The sequence below is a fragment of the Eleutherodactylus coqui genome, chromosome 2 (assembly GCF_035609145.1).
Source record: "Eleutherodactylus coqui strain aEleCoq1 chromosome 2, aEleCoq1.hap1, whole genome shotgun sequence".
NCBI lineage: Eukaryota > Metazoa > Chordata > Amphibia > Anura > Eleutherodactylidae > Eleutherodactylus > Eleutherodactylus coqui.
The window spans coordinates 201,331,366-201,351,138 of NC_089838.1; the positions used below are offsets into that span (position 1 = coordinate 201,331,366).

The window sequence follows — 19,773 nt, forward strand, 5'->3', positions numbered from 1 at the left end:
GCAATCGATTTTCACTCGTGGAGATCAAATGGTGTTTTGCCATTTAATACTATGGGATGTATTTGCTGAGAAGTCCGGAGGCGGAATATAGATAGATAGATAGTTTTTAGGAGGGGGGAAGGAAAGGTTTGAGGTCTTGTAACTAGACCTCTATAACCATTATAAACTAAACAGCAAATTTTGTTGGCTTCATAAGCATAAATGATTTAAAGTTAGTTTTCCAGAATCTCTCTCCTTCTGTACAGCCCCATCAGGTCCTGCTTAGCGTCTGGACGTTTTGTGTAGTGGCAATGCACGCAGGGTCCCCATACACTCCTAGGGACACCCCAACTACAAGTTTATCGGGGGAGGGGAGGGGTCTTCTCCCATAATTCTCTCTATGTATCAAGGTGTTAGTCTAAAGGATTCATTAATAGCCTCCTTCACCCGTCGGGTAAACACACTAATAAAGCTTTACCAGCTTTCAAAAAATCTCTGTAACCGGATTTCCTTTGCTGATGAAGCCCCCACCCAGTCCATCTGCATGAGAAATGTGAGTTTATCTAAATAAAGTTTAAAGGGAGGTGGGTTCGGGTCAATCCATGTCTGCAGGATTGTTTTGACCCCTGCCATTGCTTCCATATGCAGAAGTTTTCAACTTCCTGGTGAACATCTTTGTTCATCTTGATCTATGTAGCCAAAAATTGCCCACATGTGTGCGCATGTTGACCAAGATTCTGTCTATGTAACTTTTTGCTTGCCAGTAGGGAAAGGAGGGAATTTCTTACCGAAAATTCCTCTTTTCCGAGTCATCCTGACGGCAGACATGGAGGTTGCACCTTGACATTGTAGGGACAGGAAGCAAGAGACTTCAAAAGGCTCCTCCCGCCTCCCATTCACCAGTGTCTTCTAAATTACTTACATGGACATGTCATGGTTAACCAAGGAAGATATTTATTTGCCCCGAAAAAAATAACATGGTTAGTTTCATTTGAACATAAACAAGAAGAGAGTAGCTTACCCGGACTTAAATACAAGATAATATGCACAAATTTACCGCATAAAAGGAAATGTCCAACATAGGAGCCTCTGGGCTACAGATTAGTGCCCGCATAAACGTGTGAATTTTTGGGAGGGAAATGCGTGCCGTCAGGATGACTCGGAAAAAAGGAATTTTCGGTAAGAAATTCACTCCTTTTCCCCGGCGTCATCCTGACGGCAGACATGGAGTATACCAGATTAACTCTTTAGGGAGGGACCACTGCTTACAAGACCTTTCTCCCGAATGAGAGATCGGAGGAGAGGTCCGCATTCAGCCTGTAATGTTTTGCGAATGTGTGCAGGTTGGACCATGTGGCTGCCTTACAAATTTGGTCCGGCGTCGCCATAGCCCTATCTGCCCAGGAGCAGGATACTGCCCTGGTTGAATGGGCCTTGAGTCCTTCCGGGATAGTTCTGTTGCAGGACGAGTAGGCCTGCTGGATGGTGGATTTTATCCAGCGGCTAATGGATCTCCTAGAAGCCGCTCTTCCTCTGCCCGGCCCCTGGTATTGAACAAAAAGACAGTCAGCCTTCCTAAAGGATGATGTCTGCTCTAAGTAGCATAGAATGGCCCTCCTTACATCCAGGCTATGGTAGTCTCTTTCCCTATCGTTTTGGGGATTTTGACAGAAGGATGGGAGAATAATTTCTTGCTGTCTGTGGAATCTTGAGGCTACCTTTGGAAGAAAAAAGGGGTCTGTTTTTAGTATGACCTTATCGTCCTGGACTAATAGGTAAGGCGTTTTATAAGATAGGGCCTGGAGCTCGCTTACATGCCTCGCTGTTGTGATAGCTACCAGGAACACAGTTTTAAACGTGAGGAACCTAATTGGAATCTGATCGATAGGTTCGAAGGGGTCTTTGCAGAGGCTTTGGAGAACTAGGTTCAGGTCCCATGGGGGGACCGTACTACGGCTAACTGGCCTCATTCTTTCTGCCGCTTTCATGAACCTGCGGATCAGTCTATGATCCGCCAGAGGTTGGTCTAGAATGGCCGAGAGCGCTGATACCTGTACTTTCAGGGTTCCTGGTCTCAGGTTTTTATCTAGACCCTCCTGGAGGAAGTCCAAAATCTCTGCCACCGAAGTGTCAAGATTGGAGACTTCCAGCCCCCTCCAGGCGGAGAATTTTTTCCAGATCTTATTATAAATAGCTGAGTTCACAGGTTTTCGGGACTGGCGTAGAGTCGCGATAACTCTGGAGGACAGACCTTGTCTTAGTAGCGTCTGTTCCTCAATATCCACACTGCGAGGTTCAGTCTCTCTAAGTTGGGGCAAAGAACTGGGCCCTGTGCTAGAAGGTCCTTTCTGGATGGAAGGCGGAATGGCTCCGAGATGGCGAGCTTTAGCAGCACCGGAAACCATGCCCTTTTTTCCCAGTGTGGGGCGATCAGGATCAGCGTGATGTTGCTCTGCTGGACCTTCTGAAGAATTCTCGGGATCAGGGGTATGGGGGGGAAGGCGTACGCCAGACTGAAATCCCAACTCTGGGAAAAAGCGTCTAGCCCCTCGGCCTTGTCCCTCGGATCTAGGGAAAAGTAGGCGGGGCATTTTGAATTTTTGCTGCTCGCAAACAGGTCCACCTGTGGACTGCCCCAGGTTTCTGTAATGAGACAAAATTTCTCTTGATTCAGAGACCATTCCCCAGGGTCTAGGCGTCTTCGACTAAGAAAGTCGGCTGTCAGGTTCTGGGATCCTTTGAGATGGACCGCCGTCAGGGACTGTACCGTGGACTCGGCCCATCGGAAGATCCGGGCTGTTAATTTCAGCAGGTGAAAATTTCTGGTGCCTCCCTGGTGGCGAATAAGTGAAACAGCAGTCACATTATCAGAGAAGATCTTAACATGTCTAATCTTTAGAATATCCTGAGCTCTGTAAAGCGCCTCCCAGATGGCCCTAAGCTCTCTGAAATTTGAGGTCTGGGCACGCAACGTCGGACCCCATTTGCCCTGGAGCAAACGCTGCCCCACTTGCGCTCCCCAGCCAGACTGGCTTGCGTCGGTGACTACGGAGATGAAGGGCTCTGCCACCCATGGGGACTCTGCTTTTAGATTGTCAGTTGACCGCCACCAGCGGAGGGACCTTGTGACCGATAATGTCACGGGCATTCTGCCGTCCAGAGAGGTTGTTGCCCCGTCCCAGTTGCACAGGAGGGCTCTCTGTAGCGTTCTTGAGTGAGCCTGGGTCCAAGGAATAATGCCGATACAGGAGATCATGAGGCCCAGCAGCCTCATTGCGTCCCTAATCGTTGTTTGTTTCTTCTGGCCGCATTTCTGTGCTGCCAGCCTAAGATTTTCCTGCCTGGGTGGAGGCAAAGACAAGGTCTGCGACACTGAGTCTATCTGTACCCCCAGGAAGGTCTTTCGCGTCTCGGGGAGAAGACTAGATTTAGGGAAGTTAACTATCCACCCCAGACTCTGAAATAGGGAGATGACTCGGCTGGTATCCTCTTTGAGGATCTTCGGCGAGGATGCAATTACCAGGAAATCGTCCAGGTATGGGATGATGTTTATGCCTGCCACATGGAAATGCGCCACCATCTCTGCCACTATTTTAGAGAATATCCTGGGTGCCGTTGAAATTCCAAAGGGTAGGCACTGGAATTGAAAATGGCGTACACGGCTGCCTATCCTGATGGAAAACCGCAGGTACTTGTGGTGTTCCGGCAGGACTGGGACGTGGTAGTATGCGTCCTTTAGATCGACGGTACTCATAAAGTCCCCTCTTTCGATCAAAGTTACTGCAGACCTGACGGTTTCCATCTTAAACCTTTTGTAGGTAATAAATCTGTTCAGGCCCTTCAGATTAAGGATCATCCGAAAACTGCCGTTCGGTTTTTTGATCAGGAATAGGGGTGAGTAGAAACCCAAGCCCTGCTCTGCTGCGGGGACCCGGACTACCGCCCCCATTTGTAGCAGTTTAGAAAATTTCGTTTTTAAAGATATCCTGCAGGGTGGGGAATTGCATGGGGGTGACTTTGAAATTATTGGGGGGCCGGGTGAAGAATTCTATTCTGTACCCTTGGGCTATGAGCTGCAGGACCCACGGGTTATCTGTAATCTCCTGCCATTCCCGGGAAAAGTTCAATAGTCTGCCCCCCACCTGGTACTCTTCTATGGGGGAAGGGGTTGTTTTTGTCTTACCCCTGCCTCCTTTGGGGTAGGACCAGCGCCCCGTCTTTCCTTTGCCCCGGTATGGCTTGAAGGATGGCTGACGTTTGTGGGGGAATCCTGTTCTTGCTTGGTCCGGGAAACTGGTTTTGTCAGTAGCTCTTTTTAGGATCTCCTCCAAGTCCGCGCCAAAGATGTGCTGGCCATGAAAGGGGATGTTACACAGCCTTCCTTTGGAGGCCGTATCTGCTTTCCACGTTTTCAGCCAGACTGCCCGCCTGGCCATATTAGACAATGCGGCGCTTCTGGCCAACAGCCTCATAGATTCGGCAGATGCGTCTGCCAGGAAGCCTGTTGCTGATCTTAGTAGAGGCATGCATTCCAGTAATGCATCTCTAGGGGCCTTCTGTTTAATCTGGTCGTCGAGTTCCCCTAACCAGAGGAACATCGACCTCGCCACAGAAGTCGCTGCAATATTGGACTCCAGCGTATAGGCCATTGTTTGCCAGGCCCGTTTCATCAAGGCATCAACCCTGTTGTCCATCGTGTCTTTAAGGTGAGAGGAGTCCTCGATTGGTAGGGCTGTCTTTTTGGCCATTCTGGCCACCTGTGCGTCCACCTTGGGGACCTCCTCGTAGATGCTCACGTCTTCCTCCGCAAAGCGGAGTCTCTCTTTATACTCGCGGGACAAATAGAGATGTTTGTCCGCGCAAGCCCATTCCTCCATGACTACTTTCTTCAGGGTATCATTAACCGGAAAGACGATGCGGTTCCTTGGCCTGAGCCCGCCGAACATTTCGTCCTGTACGGACCTCGGCTTGACCACATCCTCGACCTTCATCGTATCCCTGACTGCTTTAATCAGGTCATCCAGGTCCTCAGATGAGAAATAGTACTTTTTATTCTCATCCTTGGCGTCAGGGGGACGGTCAAAGAGTTTGCCATGTGACAGGTCGCCCAGGGATTGTTCAGACTCTGAGCTCGTTAGCGGTATGTGGCTAGCCCTTTTAGCGGCCCTTCTTTCCCGCTGAGCTGGGGGGAGACTGGAAATCGATGCCCGGACCTCCTCTCTAACCAGGGATCTAATATCTTCCCTGAATGCGGCCTGTTCATCCGTAAGGATTTTGTAGGTACATTTGGGGCATAGCGGCTTTTTATACGCCTCGTCCAGTTTTTTAAGACACAGGGCACATTTCCTGTGTTTTTTCTTTAGGTCCTGTTTAGACCAGGTGGATTCCCTGTCCTGCAAAATATACATGCATGCACATAAGGGAAAACCCCCACACAATGCTAAATCCCTGAGCATAACATTCCTGCAACAAGTAACACTTACAGTTTGCAGGGCTTCCATCTCTGATTCCTTTGTAGTCATAATGCCAGATAGCGTAGACAGAACCAGGTAGACAGATAAATCCTTCTCTGAAGGTGTGCTGTCAGTGGAAGCTTGCCGGGGGGTCTCCATTTTTAAATATCCCGCTGTTCTGGGTCAGCTGATGGCGTCTGACGTCGCTGCGTCATTGGCTCCGCCCCCCGACGCCGCACGCGGCCGCAACGGCATGCCTGGAGGAGAGAGGCATCTGAGCCTGTGGCCCGCCCCTCTCCCCGGCAGAGAAACGCTGCATAGAGCTCTGGAAGGAGGAAGGAGGGGACTCAAGGACCTCTGGCCCGCGGCTCCGACCGCTGCGGTGGTGAACCACGGGCGGTCAGACCTGTGGTCTGCCGTACTCCCGGACCGCGCTGACACCCCGAAGGGAGATGGGAAGGGAAGCAGCCCTGTGGACCGTCAATCCCTCCAGTCAGCCTGCTTGGAAGGAAGGTGAGGGGGGAAGCAGCCCTGTGGACCGTCCCCTAGCTGTTATCCTGCGGCTCCCTGGAGGGAGCTCCTCTTGCATGTCCCTGTAGGGACAGGAAGCACTGGTGAATGGGAGGCGGGAGGAGCCTTTTGAAGTCTCTTGCTTCCTGTCCCTACAAGGTCAAGGTGCAACCTCCATGTCTGCCGTCAGGATGACGCCGGGGAAAAAAATATTATAAGGGCTTTCAGGTATTTATTTTGTAGATCTGTAGGGACAGCATCTCATGAGTGTTTTCATTTAGTAAACATTTTATATTAATTATTCCTCCCTTCTTCCATTGATGGAATTTTCTGCAGGATGTGTTGCACTTCAGCAGCGTTAAGTATATTGAGAAATTAGGATGTAAGGATGTAATTTTTCGCAGTTTTTGCCACGCCTTCCACGTTGACATTAGTAAGGCATTGTCCTTACACTCCTCCAGGATCATCGGGTATGGAAGATGCAAGAAATTGGGGAGACTGATACCTGGTATTAATTTTTGTTCGATATGTGTATCTACAAATATAGATGTTTGTTGTGCCCAATCAGTTAGCGCTGCTATGTTGTATATCCTTACATTGGGAAGGTTTATCCCACCCTTTCGTTTGGCTTACAATGTTTAAGGGTATCCAAATAAATTTATGAATCAATGGATATATCTTTGTTTTATCTTTGGGAGGTATATTGGGAGAGCATGGAGTATATATAGGAGACAGGGAAATTCCACCATTTTAATCAAATGGCACATGCCTATGTAAGACAGTAGGATCTGACGCCATTTTAATAAGATTTGTTGGCTTGTCGGTAAAATTTATTCCGATCTGAGTTTGTGAACCATAGTGCTTGTCTTTGGACAAAATATTCCAGTGTTTGTTTTCTTTGGTCGTAGGTTGTCTTGTTGTGCTGAGTGGGGGAATGAGCATATTGCTTCTGGGCAGAAAGTAGGCAGAGTTGTAATTTAGAGAACTGAAGTTGTATCTTTTTGCATTCATGGGAAGTGTAGCTTATTATGTGTCCTCACATTACTGATTTAGATGCGGCTCAAAATAAAGTGGTGTCTTCTATGTGACCAATATTATAATCCAGATAATTGGCCCAGTGTGTTTTTAAGTAATTCCTAAAGCCTTCTGAGTTATTCAAGTATGAGGGGAAGGGCCAGATTTTTGTTCTCCTATGTGGTGCCATACCACAGAGGGATAATAGAATCGGAGCTTGGTCCAAGATTACAATGGGAAGTATAGAGGCATCCGAGAATTTTTCAAATAGGGGAAGTGATAGGAGGAAAAAATCCCAGTTCTTTATATCACCTCTGCTCAGCCCACGCCTGCTCCACTCCCACAGCTGCTGCCAGGCCACCTGCACCTGCGTGGCCACCGGGTAAATTCTCCCACCGTTTTTAACCAGCCAATCCACCGCTGGCATCCATCCTTCCATCACTGGGCAGAATATCTCTCTCTCTCTCTCTCTAACTGCCCTCACCCAGCAGTGACCCCTACACAGCATAAACAAACCACCTCCATATTACTTAATGTACAGACATGCATCTTGTCCTGCTTCCCGATTCCATGAGGCTTTCCCTCGTAATTGTCCTTCAAGCCTTACATTTGTGAGCTCTGATCCTATAGTCAGGGTTTACTTTTCTCCATTTGCCCCCTCATCCAATGTCTGTATGTTAGACAAAAGAGGGGGCAGAGGGAGTGGAGTAATACATGACCCCAGGATCAGACTACCCATGATTTGTTTGTACTCTGTAACAATAATCAAAATTATTTGTATAGCTGCTTTTTTATCTATTATTTTGGACACATTAGAGCAATACAATGGCTGCAGAAAGTGAACATATAGTAGCTTTTAAAGGGGTTGTCCAGTTGTAAACTATTGATGGCCTGTGCTTAGAATTGGCCACCAATAGTTAAAAAGTGAAGGTTTGCTGTCTGGGACCCCTTCTGATCAGGTGTTATCTGGAACAGTGTGCTTGTGTGCCGAACTGAATTTTGTAGTAAGCAGACAGCTCTGTACTCACTATAGTGGCCAGGCTTAGTACTACAGACATAATTCCCATTCACTTCAATAACAACTTTGCCTGCAATGCCAAGCTTGGGAATAGAGCTGTCAGCTTCCTGTCAAAATCAGCTTGGTGCATGAGCAAACTGGTGCACAGAACAGCTGATTGGTGGGGCTCCCAGTTGGCAGACCCCCGCCGATCTAGTCTTGATGGCTTATCCTGTGGATAGGCCAACAATAGTTCACAATTGGACAGCCTGTTTAAGTCATAGTCTTTAATTTGCAGAAATCCTTCCTTCTTTGTCTTTGGGAAATGTGTCTTTCTGAATATTACACTGTTTTGCCTGTTAAATAACCTAAAAGTATGCCTGTTCACATTATCTCCTGCCTGCACTCAGTGATTACCGCATTCTTTTCCTTTAGATTGGTTCCAATTGGTTGGTTTGTTGCATGATATTGGAAAAATTCTGGCCTTGGAGAATGAGCCTCAGGTACCCCGTATAATCTGCAAAGTGCCTCACACTAAGGACATTTACTATACAGACATTTACTTCACACTTTGGTCCTGTAGTGATTATTATTATTTATCTTAAAGCACCATTAATTCTAAGGTGCTGTAAGTTAAAAAGGGCTTTCCGTACATTTGAAAAATAACAAGAACCATAAACATGACTAAATAGCTGACAAACTTGTACAGAGGGAGATAAAACCCTGAGCACTGGGGTTTATAATTTACAGTACAGGGGAAGGAGGAAGAAGACAATGGGTGAAGCTAGAAGCTTCTCATATGCTAATGTAATGACAGCTAGGTTACTGTAGGTTGGAGGCCCTACTGAAGAGGTGGGTTTTCAGGTTGGTTTTGAAGGTTTCCTGGGTGGAGGAGAGTCTGATCATTTGCAGTAATTAGTTCCGGAGTATGGGAGATGCACAGGAGAGATATTGGAGACAGTTGTGTGAGGAGCAGATAAGAGGAGCGCAAACGAAGCGGTATGGTAAGAACTGGAGATTAGGTGTGGGAGGTATAGGAAGATTAGGTCAGAGATGTATGGAAGGGACAGATTGTGGACAGCCGTATATGTCATTGTTAATATTTTGAACTGATTTTGCTGGGTAGTGGGTACCAGTGAAGGAATTGTCAGAGGGGTGAGGTACAGGAGTAACAAGGGGAGAGTTGGATCAGTCGAGCAGCAGAGTTGAGTGTAAATTGGAGGGCTGCAAGAGTATTAGATGGGAAGGCGCAGAGAAGACTGTTGAAGTAGTCTAGGACGGAGATGATGAGTGAATCCAGCAGTAACTTGTCGACTTCAACTTGGGGAAACAGCGGATTTGAGGGATATTATACAGCTGGAGGCTGCAGTAGATTGTAAGGATTGGTATAGGCGGTTTGAAAGACACTTTGGTGGCAAATGGGAGATACTAAAAGCCCATTTACACTGAACGAGTGTCTGGCAAACAATGCCTGACACTCGTCCCTGTATCTCCGCGCTTCTGCATGGGAGCTAGCACAGCTGACTCGCACAAGGAGCGGCCAGCAGGGGGGCGAGACAGTGCAGGAGATTTCTCTCCTCTCGCTCCCCCGCCCCTCTCCATTGAGATACACAGTGGCCAGTCGCTATGGAACGGCGGCTGTTTAAACTTAACGATGAGCGATGAGCTTCATCGCTGATCCTTTATGCAGCATAAACGATCAGCTCATCGTTCAGTTTAAACAGCCGCCGTTCAATAGCGAATGGCCACTGTGTATTTCAATTGAGAGTGGCGGGAGAGCGAGAGGAGAGAAATCTCCTGCACTACCCGTACCCCCCTGCTGGCCGCTCCATGACCCAGCTAGCTGTGCTAGCTCCCATGCAGGAGAACGGGAGCGCAGAGACACAGGTACGAGTGTTTGGCATCGTTTGTCCGACACTCGTCCAGTGTAAATGGGCCTTAAGTGTTTGGCTGGCAATCTATGAGGAGATTCAAAAGAGAGCCAAGTCTGTTATGCTAAAATGAGAGATATTGTAATAGGAAGGAGTATTCAACTGTGTTGCAAGTAGGCAGAGGACAAGTCGAGGAGGAAAAGTACAGAGTAATTTTGTGAGGCTTTAGCAAAGTATAAACAGTATAGTAGGGCATTTATAATACACAGTCAATTCATAAACATGCTAGCAGTAATATGTACTGTATATATTTATTGCTATGGCAGATTCAAAACCATACGTTGCTATGGTTCAGACAAATAACTATTAGTCATAGTTCTCATGTAACACAAAAAATAGTGCAATTTTAGAGGGAACCTGTCACCACTACCTGGCTGTCTAATAAATGGCTATTTCAGTTTAGGTTTCATTTAATATAAGTATGTGCCTCACGTAGACATGGGCATAGAGGCAAGTATTTGTTTTACATTCAGGCAGTAAAATTGATAATCCTCTTACAGTGGGCCGTTGTTGGTGACACTTTCCCAGTTGGCTGCAAATTCCAAAAATCTATCGTGTATAGTGACACAACATTTGAAAACAATCCAGATGCAAAGCACCCAGTATACAGGTGAGTATATCTCACTGTATTGTTTGCGTTTTATGTTCTCTGTCTTTTTTGGATTGATAGGAAACTATTTGTATAAATATAATGCATTTAATTTTCCAACATTGTAAAATATTTGATCAATTTAACCCTTTCCAATCCAATTTGTATCCTGGTTTTCTTAGGGTGCTTACTCTTTTTCTGCCATTATACAACGGCGCTATATGCTGGAAAGGCTCCGACAGCAGAGAGGCTGACAATATACAGTAAGAGAACCCTGACGAATGTCCTCCAACATCGGAATTGTGCAGCCCTAAATTATGTCTTTAGACGTCAGACAGTGGATTGGAAAGGGTTAAAAGTAACAGAATGTTCTTCTTTGTCCAATCTAGGTATAAAAAATTGTTATAAGCTAAACTTATACACGATATTTTCTTTGTTCAGCACTGAATATGGAATCTATGAGCCCAATTGTGGTCTAGAAAACGTACTCATGTCCTGGGGTCATGATGGTAATGAAAACCTACTTTGTAGTCTGTCTTGAAATGCAATATTTTGTTGTAAAGTTATGATGTTTTACTGACTATTGTCCACAACAGATTATATGAATTTTGTACATATAGAGATAAGTGATCCCATATTAGTGGATTTAATAGTTTATTGTAAATTTTAGGTAAGCATAACAAAAAAAATATTATGGTAACAAAATACAGGAACAAACAAACATTAACTTTAGCCTAAAATGGGCTATAAGATAAAGCCCTAAAACTCTAGGTTACAGGTGCAAAAATGCACAGCTCAACACAAGGCATATGCAGGCTTATGTCTACAGCTGGAGATACACATTAACCCTTCCCAATCCAATTTGGGATTCAGGGTTTCCTAAAAGGCTTTCTCTTTTTGCTGTTACACAATGGTGCCATCTGCTGGCTAAAGCTAGTGCGTGCGCCAGAGAGGCTCCAACAGTGGAGTGGCTGGCAATAGACGGTAAAAATACCCTGTCGGATATCTTCTAACATTGGAGCTGTACAAGCTTCTATCAGATTGTAGGAAAACGTCAGACAGTGGATTGGAAAGGGTTCAAATGTACATCGGCCAAATCTGCTGAGTGCAACAGGACTGACAAGGTATCTAATGTGTATGGGATATCCCAACTCTCACCAGACAGCAGATTTTATAAACGATAAGGATCCACATTGGTGTTTCAACTTGCCAGATCCTTTGGTCTTTGTGAGATGTTTGGCAGTGACATACTCCCCTCTTCCCAAACAGAACACATGTAAACTCACCTGAGTTCAGTGTGTATGGGGGGTGGGAGATTGAGACAGATAGCTATCAGATGAACAAATGTTTGGCCAACAGCTGTCTATAGCGATTGCGTACATATGGTATTATGCATATGCAGCACAAGTAGTAATACCTTCATTATAAAATGATTAAATGGGCCATACTGTAAAAATAAAACAATGCCACTATACAGTAGAAAAAGTAGACAAATGAGATGTCTAGGCACAGATTAACAATCTTTCTGTTTCCAAAAGGGCCTCCCTAAGGGTGCATTCAAATGTAGTGGATTTTGGTGCAGATCTGCACCAAAATCCACAGTATAACATGGTGCAGATTTAGATGCAGATCAGCAGCAGATTTCGCCCTTTCAGCTGAAGGAGTGAAATTTGCCATGGATTTGGATCAAAATTCATACCCTTTTAAGATGGATTTTGGTATAGATTTTTTTGTGGAAAATATGCAAGAATTCCCCTATGTGTAAATGTAGCCTCAAAGTGCTCATACATCCGTTGGCTGAACGCTTGGAAAGTTGACTACTTATTACTCCTGACTCCATCCATACACATACTGTACATGCATGGCTCAACAGAGCATAGATGTTTTCTTAATGTGGAGACGGGAATAAGCGGTTGCCAGGAACCTCAATCGTTGGTTTTTCTCCTGTGGGAATGAACTATGCAGCATGTTCAATCCTTCTCTTCCCCGCATGGGGAGAGTTGGGACACTCTGATACACATTAGATGATCAGCCAATCCCACCAAATTTGGCAGGTTTGAACAACATTCATCTAATGTGTATGACCATCTTAAGTAGAAGGGCTGGTTTCTTGTACAAAAACAAGTCGGTCCAAAGTAGAGGTAAAGAAGCATACATCAGCCAAGGATGAAAGGAAGCCTAGTTTGATCCTGGCCATGACTCCTGTGCTTGATTCTTATATTGCAGGAGTGAACCCCTTACCAACAAAAACCCACATGCCCTCATACCAGACTATCACCAAGAAAAACATCAGGAGACCTGCGATTGGGTGAAAAGCCAGGGTGGTTTTTATCCATTAAACAGGCATTGTACATGTTAAAGGGGTTCTCTGGCCATTTAACCCCTATCACTACTAATAGCCTATCCTCAGGATAGGTCCTCCTTAGTAGTTGATCAGAGTGGGCCCATCGCTCGGAATTCCCGCTGATCAGCTGATCCTCTGGCGTGCTGTGAGTGCAGCGGGACTGGGTGTCAACATCAAGGTCAAAGCCAGAAATGTAATAGAAGGTTTAGCTCCCCCTTATTTCAAGATCGGTTGATCAGCAGGATCTCCAGTGTCAGAATCTACTGATGACCTACCCTGAGGATAGCTCACTACTGAAAAGGGTTAAATACTTAGAAAACCCCTTTAAGCAACCCATGACGACACCCCCTGACTGAGTTCACTAAAGAAATGTAAAAAATTTAAATGGATTCTGTTATGCATCTTCAGTTTCTGTCATGACATTAATTATTTTGTTGTTATGTTCAATAATGGGACAGAGTAAACAAAATTTGAACAAACCCTAAATATGTAAACGTGTTATATGCTTGTACATAGTGAGTGTCTGCATAGGGCTGTTTATAATCCCTAGTGGAATCCTTCACATGCTCATACATTGACAACTAGAGTCCATGTTTAAAGTACAGCATCATAGCCAGCCACCATAAACAATAGTGTAAACAGAGCGACTCCTATAGACAGCGCCAAATCATTGCCTTCTATAAACAAGTAGAAGAGTGATATTATCTGTGCAGGTCTAGTGCAGTAAAGGGTTTAATAGGAATAACCTGGTGGTTGCTGTGGCAGGTTTTGTTTCTCGTTCAGAGAGGTCTGGTGTATGCTGGTGCTGTTTTGGATTTTCCTCTCAGCTTTCTCTAGCACTGGTGGGAGTGTTTAGGGAAGAGCTTTTATTCCTGTCTTGGCTGTGGACCTATGCTGATTATTCTCAGTCTTCATCTCATGGTTGTTGGAATCAGAGCTGGTTCTTGGTTTCCTGCCTTTCCCTGCTCATCTCAAGCTAAGTCTTGTAGTTACTGGTAGTAGTTGGATTCTTACGTAGTAGTTTACTTCTGTCCCAACTAGGGACAGTGAGTAGCTGAGGAAGGTGCTATAGACAGGTATGGTCTCATATTCTAAGTCATATGGGGGAAATTTCTCCTCTCCATCTGTTATTCTCCACGTTACTTGTGGTGGCTTATGTTCTTTGTCCCACTGCGTGAACATAGCCCAGGAACTGTGTAGGGACCGGTTTTGGTACGTCCCAGTCAGATATAACAGTGGTCTAGAGCAGTGAAGGGATCCAAGTGTTGCTATAACTTTCTTCCATTGATTTAAAGCAGTAGTTACCAACCTGTATCTTTCCAGCTATTGTAAAACTACAACTCATAGCATGCCATGGCAGCCTGTGGTTGTCAGAGTATGCTAGTAGTTCTAGTTTTACAATAACTGGAGAGCCACAAGTTAGGAACCACTGATTTAAAAAAATAATGGCACTTTTTAAAAGTCATTTGACATCATAGCGCCATGTCAAAACCTTTGATCAGTGGGGGTCCAGGTGCTGCAACCCCCACTGATCACTGAAATAAAGGACCAGAAGCACTCACCCCAATCATGTGCTCCTTTGGCAGCAACCATTCCTTATTGGCTCTTCTTAACAGCTGAAGATGGACATACAGAAGTCCATGCATCCATCCTCAGCTTCTGAAAAGACCTAAGGTGGAACGATGACAGCCGAAGGGGCACAACCCTCAGGTGAGTGCTTCTGCCCCTTAACACCCAAACAGATCAAAATATTTGACATGTCACTACTTTATGTCAGAAGTTTTTTAAAAACACGCTTTAACTACAGTTTTAAGTGTATAAACACTAGAATCTCACGTGGGCTTAAAACTGATGGTGATAGAATAGAACAGCCCAATAGCTAAGGCAACAGTCAGACACAGAAAGTTCACCTGCATTACAGAAATAAGATTCCAAATTGTGAAAGCATTCCAGTATAATATGTAGGAGAAAACATGTTTGGATGATGAATTATCAGAATTTCAGATTAATTTACCTGTAATATAAACATGCAGTGTTGTTTATTCTTGGCAGCTCCTCCTCATTTTGTTCTGTTCTACTTTCTTGCAGAATACCTGTACCAAGTGCTAAAGTTTAACCAGTGTTCAATACCAGAAGAGGTAAGTCTTGTTTAGAATAAAAATCTGCAGTACAGCCTTTTAAGGCTAGAAACTGGCAAACCACATACACTGGGAACATCAGTTTTACCTATAATATTCCACAGAAGTCAACGTTAAACATTTTTAGCCCCAAAATTCTGTGCTAATCAAGTTCTTAATGTAACTTTATAGCAGACAGAGCTTCTTTATTTAATATTAGTTCCAAAGCTCCGGCAAGGCCATAAATTTATAACATAATATCCTGGCTGAATGCAGCCACCACTAGAGGGAGCTTAGAAGCTTGTTGCATACAATTTTATTACTGAGTTCAATGTATAAACTGTATATAATAAGCTTTTCGCCTCATGCCCACAGCCGTGTTGGATTGTGCCAGCAGAATATTGCAGCGGGAGGCCGACACAGCGCCCCCCAAGACCCCATACTCACCTCTCTGGAGCCGCCACGCGAGTCCTGTTTGGCAAGCCGGCGCGCATGTGCAGTGCAGCACATGACGCGCCAGCAGTGGGCGGTAACACGTAATCACGCGATACTTCCAATGTGCTCACAGAGGAGAGGCGGGACGGGGCGGAGCTAATTCCAGGAACTTTGCCCCACCCCGTCCCACCTCCTCTCATTGCAAATAGTGCAGGGGTGTGGAGAGGAAACGGGAGCTCAGAGCACTGCTCCCGGCTCTTCTAGCCTCCTCCCCTGCAGAGAGAGACGCCGTATATCTGCTGGCGTGAATACCCAGCCGATATACGGTCGTCTGAATGCACCCTTAATGTGAGCCAATGACTCAATGATGAACGAGAATCATGCGCTCCTTCTTTGTTGTTCAGTTTCTGCAGGACTAAAAATCATCGTTGGCTCGTTCACTTCTCGTTGTGTTTAAACAGCATTCATTCATTCAGTGTGTTACATAGGAATGTGAACACTGAACGAGAAGTGAATAATTGCCGTTGAATGAGTCAACAATGAATCTGCCTGTCTATACAGGCTGCACGAGCGCGGACAAGCTGGCGATGATGAGAATTGTGCCGTGTAAGAGGAGTCAAATTCATATGTCATGGATCTCACCAAGATCACATGGATCACATGTGCTAGCCCTCATTAGAGTAGAGGTTCTACCCACATGATGTTACTTTTTCTGTAAAAGCTGTGAATAATTTAAAGGGGTTTTCCAGGGAAAATATTATTGATAACCCATCCTCAGGATAGGTCACCAATAGTTGATCACTGCTCAGGATTCCAGCTGATTGGCCTCTGCAATTAGAGTTACAATACACAGGGGTAGAGAGAGGAAGCAGTTAGTTATGGCCTTTGTATAGTGGCCGGCGCTATTAATTGCAGGTGCAGCTGTCACTAATGTTAATGTGAGCTGCACCTACAATTATGACCGTTAGCCACTTCATAGGAGTGGGTGGTAACTTCTTCTGCTCTGTACCCCTGTGTGCTGTGGCTATGACACAGGGTGCTGATCTGTGGATTGGCTGGGGTCCTGGGTAGGCAAGTCCTATCTTTTCTTGCGCGTAGTATTAATGCATGAAAATCCTAATAGTGAAAATGAAACCATTGAAATGGTTTCATTTCATCCTATTCTGCGGCTCTGATTTTCACAGCCGCATAACGGGACTAAAACATGTGATCTGTTTAAGCCCTAAGGTCAGAATACTCTTTTTTTATTGTACAGAAAAGCACTGCTGATTACACTTTTATGCACATAGGTATCCTGCGTCTGCTGGTATACTTTTTATTTTTTTTAAACATAGGAGCCTATATGTCCGTCAACCTGACCATCTGAACACATCTTTTAAAACACAGGTTATACACAGGATTTGAAAACGTAATAAGTCCAATATAACTGGTAAATGTTAAGCTCTGCAAATGGTTATTTACTGATGCAATACTTTTATTTTAGGGTATGTACATGATTAGATTCCATTCATTTTACCCATGGCACACAGGAGGTGATTACAGACACCTTTGCAATGAGAAAGACCTAAAGATGCTACCTTGGGTGCGAGAATTCAAGTAAGCATTACATTTTTAGATGATTTATAGATAATGATGAGCGCCCTCTAGTGCCAGTTGCTGGCAGGCAGAAGTATTTCATTGGATGGTTTTTGGTTTGGGCCATGGATTTGCCGCGCTATATAAGCTAGACACCCACACACAAACTTTTATATCTCAGTTAGTTAAACAGATTTCAAGGAGGTGAAATGCATTAAAGTCATTTTCTCACAATAATACGAGATGCAATATCATTAGGATATGCCAGGGCACCATCAGAGCAGTATGGCTGGTACAGCAGTCATAAAGGGGCATTCCTTGCCCGCATTTATTTTGTGGTGCTGACTGGGGCCCTTTTAGGTCTACCTAACTGAAACTACATGGGCTCCAATTAATAATGAAACTACTTAGTTGAGTCCTACAGAGCTAAGCTGCACCCTCCTGCCTCAGTGTGGTGAGGAAGGGAGGAGATTTGAGGATGAGAATACAGAAGGGACACATCAGAGCCAGATGCTAACAGCACAACACAGAAGTAAGGAGGAGAAGAGTACTGCCGCGCGTCTAGTAAGAAAAGGTACCAGCAACACCATTGGTCTAATCATGTACAAATTATGGGCCATTGGCACCTCTTCAACTGACCCCCCCAGAACCCATCACTACTGATAAATTGGGCCCCTTTGCTTCATAAAGACCTTGGTCCTAGTACACTGGGACTTCTCCCCACTAGGGTTGCCACCATTTTTGCAAGAAAACACCAGCCAAGGTATAAAAACAAACAAAAAAACCCCAAAAAGCATGGTTTCGGGCACATGGCTGTATATCGAATGTTGTTTGCCACTTAGCTCTGGTAACTCACTTTAAACCATCTTGGCAAGCAGTGAATAGAGTGTTCATCATTGCTATATACAGTAAACTATTATCTCACAGTAAATCCATCTGATTAAAGCAAACATCTGCAGCGATAGGGACCAGGGAGCAGAAAAGGAAATTAAAGGGAGTCCATTAAATAGATTTGCTGCATTCACTAAAGTATCGGCGTCTGTAAGAAGTGTTCCATTTTGAGAGACTATGGCTACATGCAGTTAGCATTCATCATATTACCTAGGTAGAGATATGCCATAACATGTTATTATGGGGAGCACCCCTTCAATGTAACTAGTTACTATGAATCTTTTTCTGTTGAATCAGTCTGTCATCATTGCATAATTCTTTTCTTTGTGTTTTTCCATAGTAAATTTGATCTCTACACGAAAACTGAAGATTTGCCCGATGTGGAGAACCTCCGGCCATATTACCAGGGTTTAATAGACAAGTATTGCCCTAGGATATTATGCTGGTAATCATTTATAGTCACATGGCCAGAAGACATCTTTTGCTGCCTACACATCCCATCATCTTGCACCATAATTTGTCTCTTTGCCTGATATTTCTTTTCTGCATATGAAATTTTTTGTTTTTGTTTCTTACATATGGAAAGGTAATGGTGTTTCTTGCAAGGATTTGATGTCTGGAACAGAACATATTGTGCAAATCCATCTCTTAATCAGTAAACTTAAACACTGCATCACACAAGTAATGCAGACTCTGGAAAAATCGTGTGTAAATGCTGCACCCTAGAGGCTAAAAGTGGTAATATACCATAAGAACGCGCCAACATTTCCAAGCACTGTCCATGGGTTTAGAGCAGGGTTTCCCCAAACTCCAGTCGTCACGACTTCCTTAACAGGTCATGATTTCAGGATATCCTATAGGGAGAACATCTGTGCAGTACTGACAATAATTACATCACCTGTGCAATACTATGGAAATTCTGACCTGTTAAAAGGATCACGAGGACTGGAGTTTGGGAAACATTAGTTTAGAGGTTCACTAAATGCAAAAATGAATGAGAGAAAAATATATTTCTCTATTTGTTAATCTGTAGGGCACCCTTCCATTTTCATTTTAGAAGCAATCTGTACCCAACGAATTGTTTGAAAGGTTTCCACGCTGCTTGTAAATCATGCAGACTGCTCCGGGAGGGGTGTGTGTGTGTGTGGGGGGGGGGGGGGGGGGGGGGGGCTGGACCATCTCTCCGTCATCTGCAGGTTTTCCCTGTAAGTCCACCCCTCTTTGCGCCTGTGATACAAAATCTCGAGTCGTTGCTGACCAGCACATGCACAGAGTAGCTCTCGTTTGTGGGCAAACTCATACACCCATTTGCTAGCCAGCGGTGGCTCGATGTGTTGCAGCATGTCTTTTCATGACGTAGCATCATGGGAGAAGAGAGGGGCAGGATTACAGGGAAAGCCGGCAGAGGACATAGGCTGTCTGGGCTGGCCAATTTACATGCAGCACACGAACTGCTTAAACAATTCCTCAGGTATGGATTTATTATGAGCCATGGCAAAATACATTTTGTAAATGGGCATAGGTAAAAATTCTAGCGCTGTGCTCAGTTTATAAAAATTGATGACAGTTTCCCTTTAAAGGGCAAAACAAAAGAAAATATTTTTCCATCCCTTTTCCCCTCACCCAATTTCCTGTTACATTATAGAGGTCTCTTCTGTGTATTCCAGCCAATTCCCTGCAGTGCAGCCTCGTATTTGGTACTATCCTGAGGCTGAGATTGCTTTATTTTCACTTTTAATCAATCCCCTGATGTATGAACTCTACATTAGCTGAGGTTATACCATTTTTGCATGCAGTAGGAACAGTTTAAGTATCATTAGCTTCTATATTCACCTAAATCAGCTACAAACCACAAGTATATAGTGTGCAGGAGGAGGTGTGATCTCCTCTATTATAACTGTGTGACAGGAGCTGTGTGATCAGAAACTTGTGTGGTAG

At 44.7% G+C, this 19,773-nt stretch overlaps 1 protein-coding gene across 1 annotated transcript in view; it reads left to right on the forward strand.

The window, feature by feature from the left end:
- MIOX (myo-inositol oxygenase) overlaps positions 1-18,744 on the forward strand; it is a 39,085-nt gene extending 20,341 nt beyond the window's left edge. The window contains exons 5-10 of the mRNA XM_066589932.1: positions 8,389-8,456; positions 10,385-10,494; positions 10,915-10,982; positions 14,906-14,955; positions 16,853-16,965; positions 18,176-18,744. Coding sequence (XP_066446029.1) covers positions 8,389-8,456; positions 10,385-10,494; positions 10,915-10,982; positions 14,906-14,955; positions 16,853-16,965; positions 18,176-18,284 — 518 coding nt within the window. The 3' untranslated portion in view covers positions 18,285-18,744. The remainder of the gene's footprint in view (positions 1-8,388; positions 8,457-10,384; positions 10,495-10,914; positions 10,983-14,905; positions 14,956-16,852; positions 16,966-18,175) is intronic.
- The last annotated feature ends 1,029 nt before the right edge of the window (positions 18,745-19,773 follow it).